This window comes from Nicotiana tomentosiformis, chromosome 6 (assembly GCF_000390325.3).
Source record: "Nicotiana tomentosiformis chromosome 6, ASM39032v3, whole genome shotgun sequence".
Taxonomy (NCBI): Eukaryota; Viridiplantae; Streptophyta; class Magnoliopsida; order Solanales; family Solanaceae; genus Nicotiana; species Nicotiana tomentosiformis.
This window is the reverse complement of record NC_090817.1, coordinates 19,812,105-19,838,932: the sequence shown is the minus strand read 5'-3', so window position 1 is coordinate 19,838,932 and position 26,828 is coordinate 19,812,105. Positions and strand designations below refer to the sequence as shown.

General features: G+C 34.9%; 3 protein-coding genes and 1 pseudogene across 3 annotated transcripts; 2 read left to right on the top strand and 2 right to left on the bottom strand.

Moving 5' to 3' along the window:
* Positions 1-7,859: 7,859 nt before the first annotated feature.
* Positions 7,860-10,669, top strand: LOC104098499 (L-type lectin-domain containing receptor kinase VII.1-like). Its single transcript, XM_009605248.4, has 2 exons — positions 7,860-9,987; positions 10,088-10,669. Exons 1-2 carry the CDS (start codon positions 7,940-7,942, stop codon positions 10,092-10,094), a joined length of 2,055 nt encoding a protein of 684 aa, XP_009603543.1. The 5' UTR covers positions 7,860-7,939; the 3' UTR covers positions 10,095-10,669.
* LOC117277299 (small nucleolar RNA U3) lies at positions 10,254-10,365 on the bottom strand (annotated as a pseudogene).
* A 365-nt stretch (positions 10,670-11,034) lies between the features above and the next one.
* Positions 11,035-21,647, bottom strand: LOC104098500 (transmembrane E3 ubiquitin-protein ligase FLY2-like). Its single transcript, XM_009605249.4, has 15 exons — positions 20,954-21,647; positions 18,278-18,350; positions 17,870-17,997; positions 16,767-16,882; positions 15,928-15,988; positions 15,256-15,322; positions 15,100-15,177; positions 13,939-14,096; positions 13,799-13,858; positions 13,565-13,658; positions 12,970-13,137; positions 12,173-12,501; positions 11,933-12,049; positions 11,677-11,844; positions 11,035-11,463 (listed from the first exon to the last, which is right to left on the bottom strand). Exons 1-14 carry the CDS (start codon positions 21,101-21,103, stop codon positions 11,743-11,745), a joined length of 1,701 nt encoding a protein of 566 aa, XP_009603544.1. The 5' UTR covers positions 21,104-21,647; the 3' UTR covers positions 11,035-11,463; positions 11,677-11,742.
* A 1,910-nt stretch (positions 21,648-23,557) lies between these two features.
* LOC104098501 (early nodulin-like protein 4) lies at positions 23,558-24,676 on the top strand. Its single transcript, XM_009605251.4, has 2 exons — positions 23,558-23,742; positions 24,257-24,676. Exons 1-2 carry the CDS (start codon positions 23,571-23,573, stop codon positions 24,625-24,627), a joined length of 543 nt encoding a protein of 180 aa, XP_009603546.1. The 5' UTR covers positions 23,558-23,570; the 3' UTR covers positions 24,628-24,676.
* Positions 24,677-26,828: the final 2,152 nt, after the last annotated feature.

The window sequence follows — 26,828 nt, the reverse complement described above, 5'->3', positions numbered from 1 at the left end:
TTGGGTATCGTGATGGCAGACTTAAGGACTAGGTAAACCTAACAATAATTAAAACAATAACATTATTTAAATAGAATCTCTTACAATTTCCAAAATCGGTAGTACAAGTCATAAGCTCTACTGAGTGTTTGCTAGAAAACTTCTAAATACAACTGTCCAGAAATAAGAATAAACAGTGCAAAACGAAAACTGGAAGGTGACTCCGAAGCCTGCGAACGCAGCAACAGGTTTACCTTGAGTATCCACAGTAACAGTCCACACAGCTAGCTAACGAACAAGTACCTGGATCTGCACAAAAATGTGCAGAAGAGTAGCATGAGCACACCCCAGCGGTGCCCAATAAGTATCAAGACTAACCTCGGTGGAGTAGTGATGAGGAACAATTAAGACACCCACTGGTCTAATAAACTGAACATATATAAGTACATGAACAACATAAGTATGATGTCTACATAAAGACTATGCAATATGGCTCAGAGTACAGTAATGGCAATAAGGAGGAAAACAACAAGTATCGGTGGAATATCATGAAAATGACACAGAAAGGTGAATGGAACACAACCTAAATCCGGAATCACAAATACAGCAAGGACAAATAATAACTCAGCAACTGCAACCGCTTTTACATCAGGTTTTAGTCAGCAACTCCACGAGGTACCGAACCTCGGACAAATCACAACTTACGGGTCTTAATACCTGAACCCTAACACTTGGCATCATGTGCCCTCATAACATCTCATAACCGCACTGACGACTCACGTGCCAATAGAGTCATTCTCACATAGAAGGTCAGTAAACAAGGGTGAGAATCTATGCTCAACAATATTAAGAACACCTCTTATCTGATAAGAGTGCTTAACTACGTGTATGCTTGTGCAAGTGTACTACCATAGTCCATATCAGCAATTAAGCATAAGGAAAAAGAATAAACATCACGTAGAATATTTTCTCACAGCTTTCACAAGATAAATCTCACACAGGTACACATACCACTATACAAATATCAACAACAAGAATTCCCCCAGGCCACAAATCATCACAAATCAACCCCTGACACAGCCCACCTTGTCTCGCCACGTGTGCAATAATAAAGTAAGTGCCCGCCTTGTCTCGCCACACGTGCATAACAATGTTCTATCTTGTCTCGCCACATGCGCAACCCACATATATATATCTCACCTTATCACGCCGCATGTGCAAATATCAATAGTAATAATAGCATGGCAGAAACCTCGTGCAACCCCATAACAACAACCGCACAGCAAAAACCTTGTGCATCACAATGATAACAACCGCACGGCAGCAACCTCGTGCATCACCACAACAAATACAACAACAACAATGGCAATAATACAAAGTACGACAAGTAAATCAACTCAAGAACTTTTAAATCACAAGAAAATGTAGAACCAATTCACAAGAAATAACCACAGTCTGGAATGCTAGGCGTAAAGAGAACAGCTCAACAAGAGAAAACTAATGTGTAGCAACGATCCCACAATATACACCTCAATAACAGGGAAGCTAACACGAGTCAAAAAAAATCCAAATAAAACAAGTTGACTGAGATATAGGATATCTAAACTTCTTTTAAGGTTGAGGAAATTACGAAGGATATTCAACAATTCAATTAAGGATAAGCAGCGGAAAAATAATCATAACCTCAATTAAGACTGAACAATTATAGGATGAAATAATATTAATTCCAAATAAAGATAAGCAGTTATAAAAAGATAGCATGACAACAGAGGAGGTAAAATCTTCAGTTAAGTCAAATATGAGTCAAATAGGCAATAAGGTTGAATCCTGAAGCAATTAATTCTAATTAAAGCATGTAGAGGTGAAACTAGTAAATAGGGACTTAATCACGTCAAGAACAACTTCATACTCGGTGAATGTAAGGACCTAAGAATCCTAAAAGGCCAACTTTCCATAAATAAGTCCGAGCATGTACTCGTCACCTCGCGTACATGGACTACAATCAACATAGAAGACTCAAATCCTAAGGGGAAATTCCCCATACAAGGTTAGGCAAGATACTTACCTTGAGTCAAGCTCAATCAATCTGTAAGAATGCCCTTTCCATGAATATACGACTCTGAATGGCGCAAATCTAGCCAAAAGAAATTACATATCATAATTACAACAATAATAGACTCATCTAATTAACGAAATCAACATTTTAACGAAAATTCCGAAATTAACTCAATATCGCCCGTGGGGCCCATTTCTCAGAATCGGTTCAAAGTAGTAAAATACAAAAGCTCATTCATTCACGAGTCTAACCATATCAAATTTACAAAAATCCGACACCAAAATCTCGATCAAACCCCAAAATTCGGCCTAAGAACTTTTCTCAAATTTTTACCCCAAATCCGAATTTAAACGATGAATTCAAGCATAGATTAGTGGAATATAACCATAAGGGAGTTAAGAATCATTACCCAAAAACTTCCTCCGAAAATCTCTCCAAATTTCACCTTCTACCGAGCTCTCAATCAAATTTGTGAAGTGAATTTCAAACCCTCGAATCTGCCCCTTTTCTGCATAGTTATTCCGCATCTGCGGACCTTGGGTCCGCTGCGGAAAAAGGGCCGCACCTGCGAGTGCGCGCCTGGAGACTATTGCCCGCTTCTGCGATCTCCTCCGCGTCTGCGTGTGCTTTGGCGCATCTGCGGGCATCGCAGATGCAGCATTTCCCCTCGCACCTGTGACCCCTGACCACACATCCCAGATCTGCTTCTACACTTGCCTCTTCGCACATGCGATCACGCACCTGCGCTCTCTCCACTGCAGGTGACAGATTCCTGAAGACTTCAGCAGTAACACAAATCCAACTTTTGATCCGTTAAGCACTCGAAACTCACCCGAGTCCCCCATAACCTCAACCAAACATACCAACCAATCCTAAAACACCATACGAACTTAGTCGAGCTGTCAAATCACATGAACTAACGCTAAAATCATTAATCACCTTCCAATTCAAACTTAAAGAACTTGAAACGTCAAATTCCTACAACTGATGCTGAAACCTATCAAACCACGTCCGAATGACCTCATATTTTGTACACATGTCACAAATGACACTACAAACCTACAACCACTTTCAGAAATCCATTCCGAGCTCGATATAAAAATTTCCACTATCAACTGAAATCACCGAAAATCTAACTTTCGCCAATTCAAGCCTAAATCTACTACAGATCTCCAAAACATATTCCGTATGCGCTCCTAAGCTCAAAATCACTCAACGGATCTAACTGAGTCAACGAAATTCCATTCCGAATCCGTCTTCACACAGTTCCGACTATGGTCCAAATTCTAAGATTTAAGCTCTCATTTAGGGACTAAGTGTTCCAAATCACTTCGAATCACCTGATAATTGAATTCAACCACACACGCAAGTCAAGGCACATAATATTAAGCGGCTCAGGGCCTTATGCCACCGAGAGGGATTTAAATTCTCAAAACGATTGGCCGGGTCATTACATAATCGAAGGCAAATATCGCCATAAATCAATATCAGGAAGGGCACTACCGAGGTACCGCCTCGTAGTCCCAAATCATAAATAAATTCACAATATCTCATTTTCTTATCTCACCGCGGGAGCCTTCACAATTTATTTTAAAGAAAATATTTTTTTTTCCGAAATAACATCCTGTGTTTTAGCCATCCTTATCACACCGCATGACTTCTAGTAGTTCCCCCTTACTAGACACGCGTATCAAGCCACCCTTATCTCACCGCATGCGTTTCAATACCCAGACCTTATACCACCGCATGCGTATAAATATCACAATATATCACAATTTGCACCTCAAGTGCCCAATTATTTCAATTTGCCAAAATAAATCAACAACGATATTTTTCCACTATAAAGAGCTCGCGGCTCATGCCAAAATAAATCATTAATAATATTTTTCCACAATAAAGAGCTCACGGCTCATGCCAACACAAATCATCAATAATATTTTTCTACAATAAAGAGCTCACGGCTCCATCACAATGAGTACAAAAATCTTACAAAAATATTCAGGAATAAATAATTTAGCAAAATAATATTTCAAAATCTTTGATACGTTGCTTCAATACCAAATTTAAAATGTCAAATACTTCATATTAATAATATTTAATTTAAAGAAAATAAATTTCAAATAATGCACAGAATAAAAGAAACTAAGTTTTAACTAAACAGGTAAAACAATTAACAGAAAAAATGTCAAGCAAATTTAAAGTATACAAATCAAATCAATGATAGAGAATATAACAAGATTTAATAGTTTAATTAATATGCAACAATGATCTTCATCATTTAAAAACATAATCCTTCACATTTAGTCTGTGCACACACTCGTCACCTCGTGTACACGACTTTCATCACATTACAATTAATACCAATCCTAGGAAAAATTTTCCCCACACAAGATTAGACAAGTCACGTACCTCGACTTGCTCCAATTTAACCACGTAGTATGCTTTTTCCTCGATTTTTCAATTCCGGTCGACTCGTATCTAGTCATAATTAATTCGATACAGTCAACAAAAATTATAGAATTAATTCTATAAGAAAATACTACATTTTTCAATAAAAAACCGAAATTAACTCAAAAATGTCCCGTGGGGCCCACGTCTCGGAATCTGGCGAAAGTAACGAAATATGAACGCCCATTCAACCACGAGTCTAACCATACCAAAATGACTAAATTCCAATAATGATTCGACCCTCAAATCCTCAAATCTATCCAAGAGGGTTTTCAAAAAACAAATTCCAACTTAAATCACCAATTAATTATTAAAAACAGTTATGGATTCGGGTAATCTAACTAAGATTGAGTTAAGAACACTTACTCCAATATTTTTCCTTGAAAATATATCAAAAATCGCCTCTGCTCAAGCTCCAAGTTGTTAAAAATGATGAATGGAACGAAGCCCCCCTTGTTTTTATAACTTACAGATCTGTCCAGGGTGACCTCGATCATGTGGTCAAATCCTAGACCTCGATCATAGGAGTTCGATCATGGGGAGTTCAATCATGGGGTCCGATCATGGTCCTCGATCATGGACCTCGGTCATGGCCTTCGATCATAACTTCGATCATGGCCCTCGACCTTGGGGCTCGATCACAACCATCAATCCTGGCTATCGATCATGGCTTCGATCTTTATGGCCTTCGATCACTTACCTTGGTCATAACCCTCGATCATGGGCCTTCGATCACTGGCCTTCGAGCTTGCCTTCGATCATGGCCCTCAAGCCTTGCCTTCGATTATGGATCTCGAGTTTGCCTTCGATCCTCGGCTCGATTTCTGGGCTCGATTGCACATCAGAAGAAAATTTGCAGCAGCTTTTGCAGCAACTGTTTAAGTCCTATTTTTTATCCGTTAACCATCTGAAACTCACCCGAGGCCCTCGGTACCTCAACCAAATATACCAATAAGTCCTAAAACATCATACGAACTTATTTGAAATCTCAAATCACATAAAACGATGCTAAAATCACGAATTATGCTCCAATTCAAGCTTAATGAAACTTAAAATTTCTAACTTCTACATTCGATGTCGAAACCTATCAAATCAAGTCTGATTAACCTCAAATTTTGCACACAAGTCATAAATGACATAACAGAGTTGTAAAAATTTTCAGAACTGGATTCCGACCCTGATATCTAAAAGTCAACTCCCCGGTCAAACTTCCAAATTTTAAATTCCTCTTTTAGCCGTTTTAAGCCTAATTTCACTATGGACTTCCAAATAAAATTCTGATCACGCTCCTAAGTTCAAAATCACCATACTGAGCTGTTGGAATCATCAAAATTCTATTCTGGGGTCGTTTGTGCAAAATTCGACATCTGGTCACTATTTGAACTTAAACTTTTAATTTTTCATCAAAATTCCATATCTCGGGCTAGGGACCTCGAAATTTGATTCCGGCATATACCCAAGTTTCAAATTACGATACGGACCTACTGAAACTGTCAAAACACTGATCTGAGTCCGTTTGCTCAAAATGTTGACCAAAGTCAACTCAGTTGAGTTTTAAAGCTCTAATTCACATTTTAATCTATTTTTCACATAAAGACTTTCCGTAAAATTTTACAGACTGCACACGCAAGTCGGGGAATGATAAATAGTTCTTTTCGAGGTCTTAGAACACATAATTAATTATTAAATTTACAAATGATATTTTGGATCATCACATAACCTTTGAACAAAAGAGCAAAAGTTGGATAGTATTGCTAGAGAAATTGCCTATATTTGTAATCTTGGAGCTTTAGGAACATAGTACAACAAGTTATATTTTAGCAATAGCTTTCTGTTAGGGATGCTATTTGAGTAGTTGAGATGTATTTGGATAAAAGTTGTGATCGCTTAGCTATGGTCATGTATTTATTCATGGTGATTAATAAAATAAATTTAATTACCACAAACATATCAATTTCTTTTTTTTAATGCAAAAAGACTATTATAAGACAAAATTAGAGCAATATGAAAATAGAGCAATTGAATTTTTCTAAAATATTTATTTCATATTTTCTCATAAATAGTTCACAAAGTTTTAAATGACGTCCTAAAGCTGTACAATCAAAATTTTGATTTGTAAAATATATTTCTTACATCAAAATTTGGTTTTGAATCATTTGCAATGTATTATAACTGTTTGATTCTTTTGACTTTCTTTCACTCCAATATTAATTTTATATATTATCATTCATTTGTTCACAACACTAATCGCAATAAATGAACAATAATGTCAAAAATTGAATTAAACGTAGTTATATTCCTGCGGTGTTTGATCTCAGTTTTCATAATTTAATTTTATTGAAGTAAAATATTGTCATTTAAATTTTAAAAATAAATAAACAAATAACGATTAAGCCAAGCGTATTAGGTTTTGTGCTTATTATGGTTAGATTATAAATTGAGTAATAAATATAGCTTGGAGAAATTTTTTGTCTTATTTTATTTTGGTTTGAACGGGTTGATTTCTTAGAGTTCAAAGGCAATTGGTATTTGGTAGTAGAAATCAAATTCTGATTAGGATGGGTATAAATGAGTCTTTTATCCCATTATGGAATTGTTTCTTTGAAGGAAAATTTTATATTTTAGAATAGATTGAGTCCCAACATAAAAAAAAGTTACTTAGTCCTAACCCAAAATTATATTTATACCCATCATTAAATTGCTACAAAACAGAAATATTAATTTTAAAGGGCAAAATAGTCGATCAATTTGTCGGGGATATTTTCGTCTCTCAACATTTAGCTTCCTAACATTCGTACTTTTATAATAATATAGATAAATAGATATAAATATAGAATATAGATATAGATAGATAGATAGATGGAGGATAGATATAGATAGATTTATCCATTTTAAGATTTAAATAGTGATTTATAGTGCTCATGTCTCCCTCATTTCTATGTTTGTTTTTGTTCGGCGCTAATTTTGAAAAATCACAAAATAAATCATTAGTTAAGTACCACTAATAAAAATATCCCACTATCTTTTCCTCTTTATCTTCACATTTGCATGTTGCAGCTTTTCTTTGTTGTCATTTTCTTAGTTCCTTGACTTTAGACACAGATCATTAAATTTTTCTTTTGGTTGAAACGGCCATTAAGAGTTCATTCCTTCTTGTGATATTTCCAGTATCCTGAAAAATCTTGGGATCTTTATACAAATGCTGGTCGGGTTTGGTATTTTTTTTTTTAATCGATATACATATATTATATATTAATTTTATATGATATATATATATATATATTAATCTTATACATAAATTATATATATAATATAATTATTTTTAGTTTAAATGGTTTTTTTTTTTCGTTGACCAAGTATTTTTTGTCAAATCTTTGACCAAGTATCCTTTCAATATTCCCCTTTTCCTATATAACCACTTGCTTCTCATAACTTTTTCTTCCATGAGAGTTACACATGTGCTTCTTTCTGAGAATGAAGCAACACCTAAAAACTCTTCTTCTCTACCTGCTATTAACCATACTTTCTTGTATTCAATCAGCTTCAGCAACTGATTTTGTCTTCAATGGCTTTAAACCATCAGATATGTCAGCTTATGGGGATGCTACAATTGAATCTGGAATACTTAGTCTTACCCTTGACGCAACTTCCTTTTCAGATGGTAGAGCTCTACACCCTTCAAAAATTGTCACTAAAGCACCCAATTCATCTCAAGTTCTTCCCTTTTCAACATCTTTCATTTTTGCTATGGCACCTTATAGGGACAGGCTACCAGGACATGGCATAGTTTTCTTGTTCGTGCCACACACAGGTATCTACAGGGGGTCGAGTTCTTCTTCACAGAATTTAGGTTTCTTGAACTCCACAAATAATGGGAATCCCAATAACCATGTCTTTGGGGTTGAATTTGATGTTTTCAAGAATCAAGAATTCAATGACATAAATAACAACCATGTTGGAATTGATGTCAATTCTCTTGTATCAGTGTTTGCTCATGAAGCAGGCTATTGGCCTGATAAGTACAATAAGTATAATGATAATGGTATCCTAAATGAAGAGTTTTTCAAGACTTTAAAGTTGAATAATGGAAGAAACTACCAAGTTTGGATTGACTATGCAGATTTCCACATTAATGTGACTGTGGCACCAGTTGGTATGAAAAGGCCTAAGCAACCTTTGTTGGATTTCCCTCTGAATCTTTCTCAAGTTTTTGAGGATGAGATGTATGTGGGGTTCACAGCATCCACTGGATCTCTTGCTCAAGGTCACAAGATTTTAGCTTGGAGTTTTAGTAACTCGAATTTTTCGATTAGTGATGCTTTGATCCCACATGGGTTGCCTTCATTTGAGCTTCCTAAAGATCCAATCTATCAATCGAAGGGATTTATTGCAGGTATGACAATATTACTCTTCTTTCTTGTTGTAGTCACTTCATTGTTACTGATTAAGAGAAATAGGAGAATGAAAAGGGAAAAGGAGGGTATGGAAGATTGGGAATTGGAATATTGGCCACATAGGATTACTTATCAAGAAATTGATGCTGCAACAAAGGGTTTTGCTGATGAAAATATGATTGGAATTGGAGGTAATGGGAAGGTTTATAAAGGGGTGTTGGCTGGGGGTTCAGAGGTTGCAGTAAAGCGCATTTCTCATGAAAGCAGTGAAGGGGCAAGGCAATTCTTGGCTGAGATTTCAAGTCTTGGTAGGCTAAAGCACAGAAATTTGGTGGCATTAAGAGGCTGGTGCAAGAAAGGGAGAGGCAGCCTGATTTTGGTTTATGATTATATGGAAAATGGGAGCTTGGATAAAAGGCTGTTTGAATGTGATACGGGAAACATGTTGAGTTTTGAAGACAGAATTAAGATTTTGAAAGATGTGGCATTAGGAGTTCTATACTTGCATGAAGAGTGGGAGGCGAAAGTGTTGCATAGAGACATTAAGGCTAGCAATGTTTTACTTGACAAGGAAATGCATGCAAGAATTGGTGATTTTGGTCTAGCCAGAATGCATTATCATGGTCAAGTGGCTAACGAGACTCGAGTTGTTGGCACAGTTGGTTACCTGGCGCCAGAGTTTGCCAAGACAGGACGTGCCTCCACGCAAACTGATGTATTCAGTTATGGAGTTCTAATATTGGAGGTGATGTGTGGAAGGAGGCCAATAGAGGAGGGCAAGCCACCTTTAGTGGATTGGCTGTGGGAACTAATGAAACAGGGCGAATTGAGTAATGCTTTTGATAATCAGTTAAGGAGTAATCAAGGATTCAATGAAGAGGAAGCCTTAAGGGTATTGCAATTAGGCATGATATGCGCGAGCCGAGACCCCAAAGCTAGGCCAACCACGAGACAAGTGGTGAAATTCTTTGAAAGGAACTCTGAGGTAGCTGAATCTGAAGCTGAGGATATGGATTTTTACCTTCTGGAAAGTATGAGACCGAATACCATACTATCCAATTATTGTTCTTCCAGGCCTATTTCTTGGACAAATTCTCTAGTGGAGGGAAGGTGAGTTTAATTAATATCTCTGCAGACTGCAGAGAGGAATATAATTGTTGGTTTTTGTTCATCACTCTGCTCCTTGTTACCTTCATCTCTATATTTCCAGGGCCTAGCGTTGGTTGAATTGGCAATGCTGCTTCCTGAACAAATTATATAAGATGGCTAAGGAAAAAGGGTTGGTTTTGAGATATATATGTAATTGTTTTCTTTTTTTTTTGAAATGGTCGGAGCTAAAAACAATCATCTACGGCTACATGACCCGAAAGCGATGGGGGCTGGCCTAATGGCCATGATTCATCCACCAGACTTGGTTTCCTGTCTCCTTAGAACTCAAGGATATAGTGGTACGAGCCAATAGAACAGATCCTGTTCAAGTAAGGTTGTAGATATATATGTATTTATACCTTAAAGGAGCCAATAGAACAGATCCTGTTCAAGTAAGGTTGTAGATATATATGTATTTATACCTTAAAGGAACATTTGGTATGATATATTAGAAAAAATAATCATGGCATAAAATTTTGTAGTTAATTATCTAGTGTTTGGTATTCCTTATTAATTTCTGCAAGTTACTCCTTGTATAAGTTATACATCAATTCATGTATTATTTCATGCAATATGAGATAACAATACATGTATAAGTCATACCATTATAAAGTTTTATAAGACAAAACTGCCCTTTTTTTTAGGTTTTTTTCCTGATCAAACCATTTTTAGGATACTTAACTACAAATTTCTATTCGTGCCTGAGTGTGTAAATAAATTGCAAATACGATCCAAGTAATAAATACCCAAATTTCTTTTGGGTCTCAAAAGTTAATCGTACTCTAGCAACTTTACGTAATATATAAATTTATATCAAATTTGAACTGGTAACTTACCCCAACAAAAAAAAAAAAAACTCAAAGCCAGGAACCCAAGTGGGAATAGCGAAAGAAAGAGAAGGGGAAGCAGCAGAGTAGAGGAATTGGTCGACTCATTAGGCATTAGAAATTTCTTTTGTTGTGCATGACATTGCCCGGGAGTACGTTGCAGGAATGAAACTCAAAGGAATTGACAAGAGCCCACACAAGCAGTGGAGCATGTGGTTTAATTCGATTGCAAGAATTCTACATTAATATACACATCACTTGTCCTTGAAAACCAAACATATATGCTATGTACCTGTAATTTACATCTGAAGATAGGACCCTGATCTTAGGGCTCCCCAGCCAAAGATATCAACTTTCTGTCTAGAATTCACAACTTGGAAATAACTACACATTTTCCCACATAAATTTGCTCTAGACTCAAGTAAATGTATTTCTAAAGAAGTCTGTTTGTGTGGTGTAATACAAGAAAAGAATAGGCAGTTATCACTTAAAACAAGATATTACATTACTAATGTACATTACAGGCCATCTGCGCAGCAGTCTGGTGAATCTGTGTTAATTTTTCAATAACTTAGTGAAGACTTCTTAAGTATGCTCTCAGTCTGTCAACCTGAAATAAAAAATTTCCTTTTCGGTTATAGGAAAGAAAGGACCTTCAGATATCTAATTACAAGCATATAACATTTTACAACTTCAACCTTTTTAAAACTCCATTAGCAATGACTGCTGAATTTACTAAACGGACAGTGTCCACAAGAGCTAGCAAAGCAAAAGAGCGGTCATCGTCTGTTGTTCAAATATAATTTCATGCAAAGCCATTTACCTTTTTAAACAGGTTGAGCAATGTCAGTTGCTCTATATCAATGTGAATTCAAGAAATAACATCTATTCAGGCTGGTGGAAGAGGACGTCGACATGTTGGACACTCCATCTTTATGTCCATCCATCTTTGCAAACAACCGGAATGAAAGAAATGATCACAAGGTGTCACCTGAATATCAAGAAATTTTGTAGTTAAAATCACTTTCTAATAGGAACTCTAAATTAAGCAAGAAAATCTTTTTATGACTATATATTACCATGCAATTATTTGAACGTTGAGAAAGATCAATAGCAGCCATACAAATAACACAATCAGCGGCACTATTGGCACCCTGATCAAACCTTCTGTTATAATTATACTTCTCGGGTAAAATCTGCAACACGACAATAAAGCTTACATAAGATTTGGAGAAAGGGCGGAATGAAGTATTTTCAGTTTTTCCTCCTTTCAACAATTAATCCTTTCGAGAGATTCAACTGATGGAGCAGTATCAAACCTGACGTGGAATGAACCAACGAGATCCAAGATAGTGCTGCAGAAGAAGAATTGCCGCCTGCAACGACATAAAAACTCCCAAGCAAATGCACCAATTCTTGTCAGGCTCTATACGCATGAAATTGTGAGGACAGCCAAAGACATATAATGGGATTGCCAGACGAGTTATACTCATTCCCAAGATGTAATGAGGGTGCAATGATTTTCTTGAGTCACGAATGACATTAGTTACAATTTGAGGTATCCAAAAAGAGTGTAAAAGGAGAAGAATAGGGCGTAGAAGCTTGTGAAACTCGTACATGACCAATATACCACCTAAAAGGATCCCATCTGCAAAAGATTCAGAAAATAATAAAAGAGGTTCTTATAAAAGAGCAAAAAAGAAAAAGGGAAAGTAAAAAGCGAGCAGATTGTTTATGACCAACTGCAAATACAACTCAAGCGGCCCAACTTTCAGAGGAGAGGGATCTGGGAAAGACCCGATGCAAATGCTTCAATGTTTCTTTAGGAAATCTTTCTCTTGTACTTGGTCAAAGTTCGTGGTGCACAAAAAAATATTGGGGGAAAAGTGATAGAACAAGAAAGCGGTTAATTCATTAGCCTGTCCACCAGCAAGTTGGACAAAGAAAGACGTAATATGCTGGTGAAACCAGAAATGTTATTTGACTTTAACATCTAACTACCCTTTCAATAGCAGCATACATATTGATAACAAAGGCAAGTGTACTAAACAAACCTCCCGTTGCTGATTCTGTTAACTATTTTTATTCAAGTCCACATTAAGTAAAAGATACTTACAGAAACGGCTGTAAAGTACTGAGAGTTCACGCCTCATTGCTTCCCAACCCTCTCCACTATTCATTGGCCTATTTGCTTTCCATATAGCAAGAAGATATCTCATCTCAAATATCGAGAAGACAACAAACTTGAAGAATGCAGCAGTTGCAAAAGCATTGAAAAGGGATTCTGCAAAAGAATTAAAGGGAGCGGCACACAGTACCATAAGAAAGCAGTGACCAGCTTCTACTTATAAGAATTCATTAACAGAGCAAGAATTGGAATATAAGTTTGGAGAGACTTCTTTGAAGAAAAATTACATAAAAGTAATACTTGAGAGTCAAGGGTAGGGCTTCATTGACAATATACAACAACATAAGTTTGCTATCAGAAAAAATGAACATGTTAAGAATGTCATTCATTTGAAGAACCATCTACATAAACTTTTAACAGTGCTGCTTCCAAAGTGACAAATAAGACAGAAGAATATGTCATAGGTATGACTTATTAACATGCTCCTACAAGTCCATATGATATAGGTATGACTTGCATTCTGAACATAGAATGCCTGATCATAAGGCATGACACCAAGACAACAACTACTGATCAAACTTACCAACAAGTATTCCTGCGGTCAGATGCAAAAGACAAAGATAAGCATCCATGATAGCCTGTTGTCCAATCATCAGAATTGAAACTTTGGCAGCTCCCTACAAAAGAATATCACATGTCAGTCTTCTACTTTATCACCAAAAAGAAAAGGGGAGAGAGAGAGAGAGAGAGAGAGAGAGCAAAATAGATATGCATGCTAACACTTGTTATCATGTGAGTAAGATGGTGGTAGTCTTACTGATTGTGTGTTGCTATGTTCCATTTGTCGAATCAAAAGGAGCACTTGCAGAAAAGATATCTGGTGGATCAGCAGTTAAAGAATCCAGACAAGTGCAGTTTATAGCAAAACTAATAAAAAAGAGAAGTACTTTAGGATACAAATGTGACCACCAATGTGTAGTTCACTGCTTTGTTGTAGTAAACCTCTATATTGACAGAGGTAGCATTCAATAGCATTGGTGAGAAACAGTCTCCGTCGGCATCCACTGACGGGCTCTCTATCAATCCTTCTAGGTGATAGTGATCGCGAGCACCATCTGAGGAAAAAACAATAAATCACTTCTTCCTGATATTTGCAAGTTTATGGATAAGTTCAATACTGAATCAACATAAGCATTAGAGTGTGTGGGTGTGTGTGTGTGTGGGGGGGGGGGGGGGGGGGAAGAGAGAAAAGAAAACCACTCTCTCTCTTCCTGTTAGGGCAACTGTATGGTACATGTATAGATTGCAATCATTTGACGAACATGTACTCGCTCCGTTCCAATTTATGTAGCACTCTTTCCTTTATAGTCGGTCCCAAAAAGAATGTCACCTTTCCTTATTTAGAAATAAATTAGCTTTAGAATTCCTACTTTACCCTTAATGAATTGATTTACAGCCACACAAATATTTATGACTTATTTTAGATCACAAGTTTCAAAAGTCATCCTTTTTTTTATATAACCGTGGTGTCCCGGCCAGCTTGCACGCACCTCGACTAATTCCACGGGCTACCTGCCACCTCCCACCGGTAACAGGTACCAGGTAACTCGATCCACCAAGGCTTGGACAAATGGGAAGAAATCACCAAGGGTTTTTTTCCTCCGCTGGGATTTGAACTTGAGACCTCATGGTTCTCACCCACCTCACTGACCACTAGGCTCAAAAGTCATCCTTTCTTTCTTAAACTCCCCACCGAGTCAAACACCGCCACATAAATTGGGATGGAGAGAGTACAAAAACATATGAAGATTCAGAAGGAATACAAAAGAAATTCTCAAGTAACACGGACATATTATACCTATGTTTTATGTCAATTAATTCTGTCAAATTAACTTTAGAACAACAATGGGCGTCAAAAACTAAAATACCCAAGACATGAAAGAGTAAAAAAGAAAATCCTTTTTGTGAAGGATTCTGGGAGTTAAAATACTAAACAGAATTCATTAAATGATTGAATAGGCAGCAATAGATGGCATCGAAATGATCTGGAGAGGAAAGGTATGCTCAAGATGCTTGTATCATGTCAAAGGTGAAAGGTAAACAAGAAAACTGAAGTACCATTTGTGGAGGATGAGACACGAGCAATTTGTGCAGCAATTTCAATATTACAATGTTTCTCCATCTCATAAAACGGTGCTGCAGAAACAAAAAGATACAGAGTTTAAGCCAGAAGTTAAAACATTAAAAACCGGATCGATGTTGAGTAAGCATTACAGTGTTTCTTTTTCCAAATCTTATCTCGAGAAGACTCCTGGAAGATCTGGGATGAGAAAACTCCAAGCTGTCAACAAAGATAATGGATGAAGCACGTCATTTTCAATAGACAAAAATCTTCTTAACTACTAAAAACTCAGATTATTGTCACTGGAAGAATGGACTTCCGAAAACATTTTTAAAAAACTAAAAAGAGAAATAAAAAGCAAAGGGTAAGGGGAAAGGAAAACCATCTGCAGGATATGAATCATATTAGAAGTTCCATCTCATTATCCCCGCTTTTGAAAGAATTCTACTTATGGCTATCCAAATATGTGCTAAAGTTTCAAATTTTAATAAAGAGATATATCCTGCAATTTTCTTTAGAGAAAGAAAAATATAGTAGATAAAAGGAGCTCTACAGAAGTAGAAGAAAAAACTTTTGAAATTTGTTGTGCCATTACCAGAATATCATATAAATTCAAAGCGTGTCAAATTCTCAATGGAATTTAAGCATTGCGTTCTTCAAACATAAAGCATATAAATATGCGACACATCTGAAGAAGATTAAAGTACTTCAACCGATTCTAGCAGCAGCAGAACTCATTGTTATTGATGATCATAAGGTGACATATCAAAACTCTTTTCTATAATCCATGCTGAGGACAAATGACATATTGTTGTAATTAATACCAAGTGATACGGATTTGACAATAGATAATCATCTTCCTGCCCAAACTCACCATCTTTGCCACTGCAAATTAGAAACAGGACTGTGAGTTGATGAAGCATTAAGATAGCATTTCCAAGCATGTTATGTGATGTGTGAACCAAAATCTAAAGTTTAAATTCCATCTTCTGAAGAACACAAGATTTAGAAACTCTAAAGGTGAGTAAATGTCTTAATACAGCTACAAACTGCCTCGAAGTTAAAACAGATAGGATTATTATTGTCGCACTAAGAATAGCTTCACTTTCAACTTAGTAAGTACAAGGAAGTAGTCAACTATAAGTACGCACACTGCTATTTGATTTGAACAACAAATCAAATTTAACATAGATGCACCAGTCGTAACCATCCGTTGTCTTATGTAACATATTAAAGTTCTTATCTGAGTTCGTAAATACAACTTTAATCGCAATCCTCAAGCATGATAAAAGGACTCTAGCAATAAAAGTTGGAAAAAGTTATTGTACACTCTTTTTATAACCGAGAAATCCCCAAGGGCTAGTGGTGCACGGTTCGAAGCTTGGTCGGATAATTGGCCCGCCCCTCTACCATTCTCCACTTCAATTTCAGCAAAGACACCAGTCCTAACCATCCATTGTCTTATGTATCATATAAGAGTTCTTCTCGTTGGTTCTATTAAATAATACAATTTTTTACCAGAATTCTTCAGCAGGATAAAAGCTGGTTGCATTTCAAAGTTGGACAACAACTATTGTACAGTTTTGGCATGAGTTACTTAATTACTAAAGCATATTTTTACATCAATTTCGTTCCAGAGTAGGTACCAAATAGCAACTAGTACCTGTAAGCTACCATTCGAAGTTGTCTGAATGGCCATATATATACACCTTCTACTCTGATTTGTGCACCATCAACTCCATGTTCATTGTCAAAAACATCATGGAAAATTATTGCACCCTGTTGTGTACGACATGAAGTTAAATCAAGATAAAACCATAGAAATGTGCAATTTCTGAATAAAAAGTATCATCATCTGAGCAAGATAAAACGCCTGCTAAATATCACTTTTAATAGGTAATCTGCAATAGAGAAAATATATTGGACTTCAATTTTCAAGAACCGGGTGTTGCACCACTTACGCAAAACTCATCAAAAGATAGCAAGACATTACAATAACGAAGCAAAGCTAGAATCAGCAAGTACATCAGACTATTCATAGTAAGGTGTTGAGCTTACAGCACTATAATTCACTGGTTTAAAATTTGCAGGTATTTTTGGATAAGTTACAATTTGTTAAGTGATTACCAGGAAGAAATTTGCACATTCAACAAACAGTTATTATTTAAGGGTATGATAGAAATGCTAGGACAAATAAAAAGATGAACAATTCGATTACACTACTACCACCACAAGCTATAGATTAATAGTAGCAATAGGCATTTGTTCCATAATACTGCTGGGATGAAATACCAAAGTGATTGTGGGGAACTTTGGGTAAACGACTGATGCTGTGTAAGACTTCTTCAGCTAAATAGTAGCACAGTCGTTTTCATATGACGGTGTTTGAATGGATGCAAAGTATAAAATGTTAAGTTGATTTATGTACTATATTAGTGGTAGTTGGACAAAATATTAAGGAAATTTGTTACTAGTTAGTTTGATAAAGAACATCACATCAAAGTTCAAAATTTTGTATAGCTAAATGAATTTGAATTCTTGAAAGTTGTAAACAATACCTGGTATGACTTATGAGAGAAGCTCTAATAGAAAGAGTGAGTAAACTACCCAAAACATCTACTTAAAATTAAGTAAACATATTGGGACACAATAACGTATACAACTTTATTTTTTTAACAGGTCAGAGAGAAGTACTAACGTGAAAACAACGGAAGTTAGCACAACAATTTGTAAAGAAATTCACTTATTTAATGATGATGGGACTACCTGAACATAATGTACACCAGTTATTTTTGTTGGATTACTTATCAACTCAAGGACCGAGTTGCCATTGGACTTCCTAAAATCAGGAAACCTGGAAGAGCCATTTGTTGAATCTAGGAATCTCCAAGACCCTGCAGCTCAAATGTCCAGAAAAAGGTATTATTAGATTCAAGACAGAATCAGCAACCGAGTTTTAGTAATTGATATGAGCATGAGATTTTCCTTTATGTTGTGTTTGATGAGTTCCATTCAATCACTTACAAAATTGGCTATAAGTTCTTAGCCCAGTCAGCTTAATAAAATAAATAAGGCGTTATTTTGAAAGGTAGAACAGCAGGAAAGCATTCTTTCAAACTCATATGTAATATGAGCAATGCACTAAAATATCATATTTATCGCTAACTTACAAACCTCTATAAGTTCCTGTTATATTCCAAGCAGAAAATGGCCCCAATTCATTTTCATCCTTTCTCACAAGAAGCCACTGCAACAAACAATAAGGATATGATTAAAGGTTAGGCAGAAACAAAAAGATGGCCTATTCACTTTTGGAAATGATGTTATCTTCAGGTTCCATGTTCAGATGCAGGACTAATATCCTTTCCAGAGTTCCATACTCGTAAATGAGCTCCAAGAAGTCATAACTGAGTAGAATAATTTCATATCTCATTGACTGAATGCATCCATTAGAATAATTTCATATCTCATTGACTGAATTTATCGAGTCATTTCATCATTTCATCATCCCTGTGGAGGACAAAATGCAGAAATCGAGGTTGAGATGGTTCGGGCATGTTCAGAGGAGAGACATAGATGTCCCGGTCAGGAGGTGTGAGAGGTTGATCATGGTGGGTGTGAGGAAGAGTAGGGATCGGCCAAAGAAGTACTGGGGTGAGGTGATTAGGCAGGATATATCATTGCTCCAGCTTACCAAGGCCATGACCATCGATAGGAAAGGCTAGAGGTCGAGAATTAGGGTCGAAGGTTGACACTGTCGTTAGTTTCTCTTAGGCTTACCGGTAGTACTAGTACTATTCTTGTATTTTCTTATTCCTGGTTCTGTATTATTACAGTCATTCGCTTCCATTGCCCTATTTCATTGTTGTTGCTATTGTTTGTTGCTTTATTTTCATCGTTCCTTGAGCAGAGGGTCTATCGGAAACAGCCTCTCTACCTTCACAAGGTACGGTTAAGGTCTGCGTACACATTACACTCCTCAGACCCCACCTTTGGGATTACACTGGATTTATTGTTGTTGTTGTAGTATGTAAACACCAGCTCTTTTATTGGTGTTAAGTGTTGATTGGAGAGGCAGATATCTTGGCAGTAGGCATAAACATGAACAGTTCCAGAGAAAGTTCTACTTTATTGGGGAGTTTCTCAATAAAATTAGACAAGGTAATACTCATAAGACCAAGTTCCGTTTTAAAAATAGATAAGTAAAAGGAGATTATTCCTTCTTAGCTCATATAATTTTGTTACCCATATCTCCTCAATGTACAATGTCCATGATGTAAAGACATCCTTGCTATTATGTATGCTAAACTTACATTTAGTAAGATTCAAATAGTATAAAGCACTAAACCTAGCAGCTGCAGGTTAAGACAAATAGCTTGAATTCCTCTCACCAGCCTATAGTTGCCGCACCATGCCTACATGCGACATGTGAAAGAAACAAGGAATAATGTTTCTTTTAAATGGTACAAATGTTGAAGAATTTTTCATCATATACTAGATATATGCATTATTTCTATCATCAGATGTTTCTCCAATACACTACTCAGGCTCTTCATGTTTTTATTGGAGTAATCATCAGACAACATATTTTTATAGCATCATTCATGAATTGGCAAGTATACAAAACTTTGTTCTAATTTCACATTTCACCTAGTGTTATCAAAGGCGAAAAGCATAAAAGAACGTTACCATCTGTTGAGACTTCAAAGACAAAGTATAAATAAAGCGTGGGTTAGTCAAACGCTTCACCTTTATATCATAGGTTTTTTTTTCCTTATTTTTTAAATCTATGTCATATAAAGTTCCATCAATGTTATAAAACGGTTCAGCCGTTGACTGACATAAGGTCAAGTTAGCTTAGACTTAACAAGAATAAAATGAAAAGTGAAATTTGCTCCATTAATCAACCCAATCAAACTTGAAGCATATGAACAACATTAACCACATTACATCTGCTACACCCCCACGCTCCACCCCCCAATATATGCTGGTCATCACTAGCTTATCCAACTAACAACAAAACCGCATTGCTTTGACCCTCATCAGTCTCTTCTTCTTTCCTATCAATCAGCTTTCACAAAAGCCCTTTCGAATTTCAGCCTAAACTTAAACCTTTTTCTTTTCAATCAGAAGCCTAAGGTTAAACTTAGGGACAGAATATTTAACAGAAACTCAGTGCCACACACCAATGTCAGAACTTTCCCATCAAGAATTCCAACAATAACAACAACAACTAGCTGGGGTAACTATATGAATCCCTAATATCTGTTCCATTCCACTACAGCCCATTTTATAAATATCCAATGTCAAGACAGTACATAGAAGAACCAATAGTACTTTTCTTGCTCGCCAGGAGCCAAAGATATCAATTCCATTAACCACATAGCTCAAGCTACTTAACAGAAGGAAAAAGCAATTTAACATATCAGCAGAAATTAAACCATCCAAAGTCTTTCGAGTACATTTTTAAACACTGCAAAACTACACCAGAAATAGAACCAATCATTAGCAATACGATAATAAGACTAGAATTCACCAGCTAGCTAACATAAATTTTGCACTTAATGTTAGCTAAATTAGTAAAGCTTCATTTCTTAATATGCAATTCAGTATTAAAGTAGCAAACTTCACGGCAAGATACTTTTACAACATTAACCAATCCTGTTTTAGAATAGCAACAACAACAATCGACAATCAATCAATCAATCAACTGTGGCTACGCGACAATCGTAAACTAGTAAGAGCAGTACTTATTCCACTATTTGGGCACATCTCACTCCAATAAAAAATTATTTGTACTTACAGGCAAAAAACAAAGAAGAACAATAGAATATAACTCCAAATACAAACCTCATCGCCCCACGATCGATATCTTTCCCTGAGAGGCCTGAGGCACATTACTGGACAAAACCCACCAAAGATGAACCATAAACTGAATAAAACTCTAAGCAAAACCCCATCATTTTTCCTCAAAAAGATCAAATTTTTAGCCACACCCATTTTAAGATCAATTCAAAGTCTTCTCCTTTAAGCAATTCTTGAACAACCCAGATGAAGAAATAAAGCCCATTACAGTTACAAAGAAGAGAGATTTAAGAAAAAGAAATTAAAAGAAGAATTACAGAAAATGGGGGTTGCTTAAAGTGAAGTCCAAACAACAAAAATCAAGAAACCAAAAACTTCAGAGAAAATGAGAGCTCAACATAAACAGAATCATTTGGTTTGTTGATTTGGGATTTACCAAGAATGCCTTCACTGGTCAATTCTTGAACCAGAAACTAAGAAAACCCCACTTGTATTTTTTTATTCAAAAACAGTTATAAGTAAACATTTATCCCAATATTCTATTAATTAATTAAATATGTTCTAACACATAGATAAATAACATGGGGATACGGGGGGCGGGGGGTTCAGTTCTGCAGAAAGTCTATTTAAGACTAAGCTAAAGAGCATTTGACAATAGTCTTCTCCTAATCTTCTTGGTAAAAATGGAGTCTTGGTTCAGTGGTGTGGTCCCGTGTGGATGATAGTTTGACTGGTGGGTATGAAGCATAAAGCATGTGACATTGGCTATGGAATCTTCAACGATTTTCTAAAGATCGTTCTGAACGGTTGTGATTGAGCTGTCACCGAATGAAAGTGATGGAATCCGTTTCCTTATCTCTTCTATGTTGTTCTGGACAGACAAGTTGTGGGCGAAGTGCACAAATAGCCGTTTCTAGAAACCCCATTTAGAGAGAGTAAAAATTAGCACAAAGTTTGTAAAGTTTAGCCGCATTAGAATTCCAATTAGAGGTTTTTTTTTTTTTTTTTTAGTTTGATCCCTTTTTAACTATTATTTAAAAAAAATAGCATCATTTATTATTTATTTTATAAAGAGCATTTTTTTTATTATTAACATATTATCAAGATTAACTTTAATATTTAATAAGTTAACCGACTCACTAATCACATGAATTACTTTTTTTGTCCATCTCCATTCTCTCTTTCCAACATTCATCTTCTTCACTCCATTTTTGAAAATCTTATGCATATGTGAATGCCCCCTAAATTCAAGACATATTGATTTATACGTTTTTTACATTTTGTATATCAAGTATCACTTTAATTCAAAATGTATTTTTATGTATATAGTTTGGTATATCTATTTGTGAAGTGTCATCTTATTTTAAGATGTATTTTTAATGTATATTACAAATATATTTTATATGTCAAGTGTCATTTTAATTCAGGATGTACTTTTTATGTATATTTTTTTTGTATATTTATATGCCATCTTAATTAAATTTAAGATATATATTTTTATGTATATTTCACATGTTTAAGTGTTATCTTAATTGAAGATGTATTTTTTTTGTATATTTTATATGTGTTAATTCAATATATATACGTTTTGTATATATTAACATATATTATTATCGAAGTAAGATCTTTGTGTTAAGAAAGGAAGAAACAAGGAAGAGAAAAACTTAAGAAAGATAATTAAAAAGAAAACGAATGGAACAAATTTAGAAAAATATATTGGATTCGGCATAAAACAAAATTAAGAAGATGAAGAAAAAGAAGGAAAGCTAATAGATAAAGAGAATAAAAAGCATGATTTTTGTACAAAGAATTATTGGTTTTCTATTCAAATTGCTTATGTTTACGGATTAATAATTAATATTCTTATTTTAATGGAACTGTGTGCTACAAATATAAATTTTTTCCGGCCACAACTGTAATATTTGGTTTCATGCTAAGAATTTGTTATATTTCTTTTAAACTGTGACAGTTATGTAAAGTTCCCATTTGTTTAGTCATACGTATGACCTGGGATTGATTCCCCCTCAATGTCTTCTGGGTTGAGTCTGTCGCACAGGGTTTGTCTAGTGTGATTTACATCCCCTGTGTAGTTTGCAGGCTATTACACAGGGGAGGTTTACCCAGTGCGCACAAAGTGCTCACCCGAAGGGCAGAGGTTGTGACAAAATTATAGCGGCCACTGGTTTTCCCTCTTACCCAAAAATAAAAAATAAAAAATCATCCAATTAGTTACACTTCTCAAAATAGCTTCTAACATTTGGACTATGACACACTAAATTCTCTAATTAGAACGGTGTTTTTCTTGTTTTTCTTATCTGTATAATTAATCTTTGAAGCAACATGCATATGATTTTGACTTTCAGATTATATGTAATTTAAATCTCCACAAACGGCCAGATGTCATTATTGATAGATGTAAACAGAAAAAAATACAGTTCAATGGTGTCAATAAAAGCTACTACCTCACTAATTTATGAGATTTTAACATATACACAAATTACACAGCTAAGACTTACCATATATTCCCAATGTAACTCAACGGTAATCTCATACATTCTCTCAATAAATACTTCTAATCTTCTACTCATCAAACCCCAGTGTTCTCTTTGTGGTCATTTTTGCAAATTTCTTCTTTTGGCTTCTGAACTTTCTACTTTTCCTAATGGAGTCTTATTGGTCACCTAGCTCTTTCTTTCTGATTTTTCTTGGCTTTATGTGCTCATGTGAAGCTTATACATTCTACGCCGGTGGCAAAAGTGGCTGGGTTTTAAACCCTTCTGAGTCTTACAGTCATTGGACCGAAAGAAATCGCTTTCAAGTCAATGATACCATTAGTAAATAATCTTTTCCTCTTCTTTTTCTTCTTTAAAAAATAATAATTACAACTATATCTCTATTTGCAGTGGCAGAGTTGCATGTTATTCTTGAATTGAATCCGCTTTGTCAGTAAATTATACGGTAGAAATAGGGTAAAATCAAATAATTTGTATAAATATAAACTTTTGAATTTTCCTAACATAAAAGAGTTAAACTATTAGTGTAGGGGTAAAAATGGTTCGGAAATCGTTTTTGAATTCTAGGCCGGACATTCTTTTGTTTTCTTAAAGGGGTCTTTACATAAATAGTCTGTCATATTCATTATTTACTTTTCATACTCCATATACATCGATTATACATATATTACATGAACTATATATCCGCCCACTATTTTTAATTTAAGCGGTTGGATGAACGACTATTTATGCTAATTTTTTTTTTAAAATCTCCTTGTTAGAATTTCTGACTCTGCGACTGTCTAGGTGTTTTTAATGATTTGACACTTGGTATTTCTTTTTTTCAAACTTGCAGTTTTCAAGTTCAAAATTGGGTCAGATTCTGTTCTTATAGTTGACATAGATGATTATTCCAAGTGCAACAAGGACAAGCCAATTCGTGAACTAAAACATGGTGATTCAAAAGTCAAGTTTTACAGATCAGGCCCATTTTATTTCATCAGTGGACATGAAGATAATTGTGAGAAGGGCCAGAAGCTTAAAGTTGTTGTGTTATCTCCCAACCACAAAGCCCACAATGCCTTGAGCCCAGTATTTGAGCCCATTGGGCCAGTTTCACCAGCCCCGGCTCCGGCCCAGTCTGCTGCAGGATTTAGTGTTAGTCCAAGTGGTTTTGTTTGGGCCTTTTGTTTGATAATCGCGGCATATTTCTGCATCTTGGTCTAATTAATTCTTTCAGTTATTTTTTATTGATTCTTTCAGTTAAATGTGTTTTGAACAAAATGGTATATTGAAGCGTCATTGGTGTATTCTGAAAGATGTTGAGAAAAGCAAAAACTGGAAAAAAGGATAATTCGAAATTTTTAACTTTGGGTTTACTAAAAATTTAGAACATTTGTTTATCATCTTGTCTTGAAGTAACAATAGTAAAATAATATTTTTGTTAAAAGAATATAGTCCAACCATATGTCAAGTCACAGTAATAGTAAACTATAAATAGCCAATAAATTTTGAATTTCAATTTTGTTAGGACTATTAAATAATTGGTCTTGATTACGTTACATGCTTACCAAAATTGCATTAATTTTTCACTTATTTGACGAGTTTTGTGGATAGTTATAATCATCTTAATCTTGAATGTAATCATCTCCTACTGTATTCTAGATGATAGATGAATTAACTTTATTTATAACGAGTGAAAATGAGACATGATGACCAAATAATGATAAATACTTGCCCCTACATGGGTGTTTACATCTAACTAAACAGTTAAACATAAGAATTAACAAATCAAAATGAAAATGCATATTACTTAACTATAGTTAAACATTAAAAAGTTCATATACAAAACATGTGTTTTACATATTTATTGGCGTGGTGTAAGACGAGACCAAATAACGTCTTTTAAAAAAAAAAACTATGCCTAAGCGGAAGAACAAGAAAAGTTGTAATTTGTTGAGTGAAAAATAATTTTGCGGACGTCAGGAGGTTGAAGGCTCTGAAAAACATAGCATGTATAGAGGAAATGGTCGTGTGTTATGTTGAGTTGACTCACTCGCCTTTACGAAAATTTGAAGAAACCATGTGTTTTGCCCTTTAACATGAAGCCTCTTTTTCTTTCTTTTTGTTTTTTCCTCAAAAAGATGAAACCTCTTGTTAGGCTAAACCATTATCAGTATCAACTTCGCTACTACTACTTAAGAAGGGGTGGCACTTGGAGAAAACTTAGGGCCCGTTTGGACATAAAATTTGATGGAAGATTTTTTCAAAAATTTTTTACTTTTTTTCGAAATCAATGTTTGTTCATAAAATTTTAAATTTTCACCTGAAAATTCATTTTGGAAATTTTTGAAAATTTAAAAAATTGAAAAAAGTTATTTTTCAAAATTTTCACTCAAATTACTCACAAAATTTCAAAAACAACCCAAACTAAAATTTATGTCCAAACACAACTCTAATTTTAAATAGCATTTTCACTTGAAATTTTTTTTCGTCATTTTTTCAAATTTTACAATTCTTATGTCCAAACGCCTACTTAGTGCGAAATAAAATGTAGTATAGCCAGATCTATTTATAACAATTATTACTGTAATATATCTATAATAATATTTGACATTGAAATCTCATTTGACTAACTGTTATATACTAAAATTATTCAAAAAGGCAATATTTCATTTCTTAAAGTTATAAAAGATAAAAAAATTATTTAAATTTAATGAAAATATTTTTAATTACCAGGCACGTATCGATATAATATTCTTTGTCAAAACTAATGTACTATAATACCTATTTCAACATATTGGATCAAAATACTAGACCTATTATGGTTAACTTAGACTTATAAATTCTATTTCAATATGTGGCTTTATGACAACAGAGCATTACAAGTGTTTTCTTTTAATTTATGAAAATAAATGACTTGCAATAGAAGAGAAGTAATTTTTACAAATGTTACTTAATCCTAATTAATGTCAAGAATTTTTCCTGACTCGATAGAAAATCTTATGTTGAAAAACTTTGTCTTTCATACCCCGCAATTATAAACCATCCGTGCATGGATAATTCATTTCAGAGACTAAAGGTCAAAAATTAAGGAATTCACCTTATTGCTAAATAATTTCATCTTGAATGTCCCTAACGTTGTAAATCATTGTCGTATTAATTGACTTGCGAACGTTACTTTATTATATTTCTATTTTCAGCATTTATATGCTACTAAGACGGCAAAGGTTCCGAATTAGAGTACGAGAATGAAGACATTTAAATGAGTTTGCGGCGAATAAGTAGAGAAAAAAAATCTTACGAGATTAATAAGAAAATTAAACCGAAAATACATATTGAACAACAATTGTAAAATTCAAATTTTAAGTCTTAACTTAATTTACATCTCACGAAAAAAAAACAATTAATTAACAAAAGCTAGCACA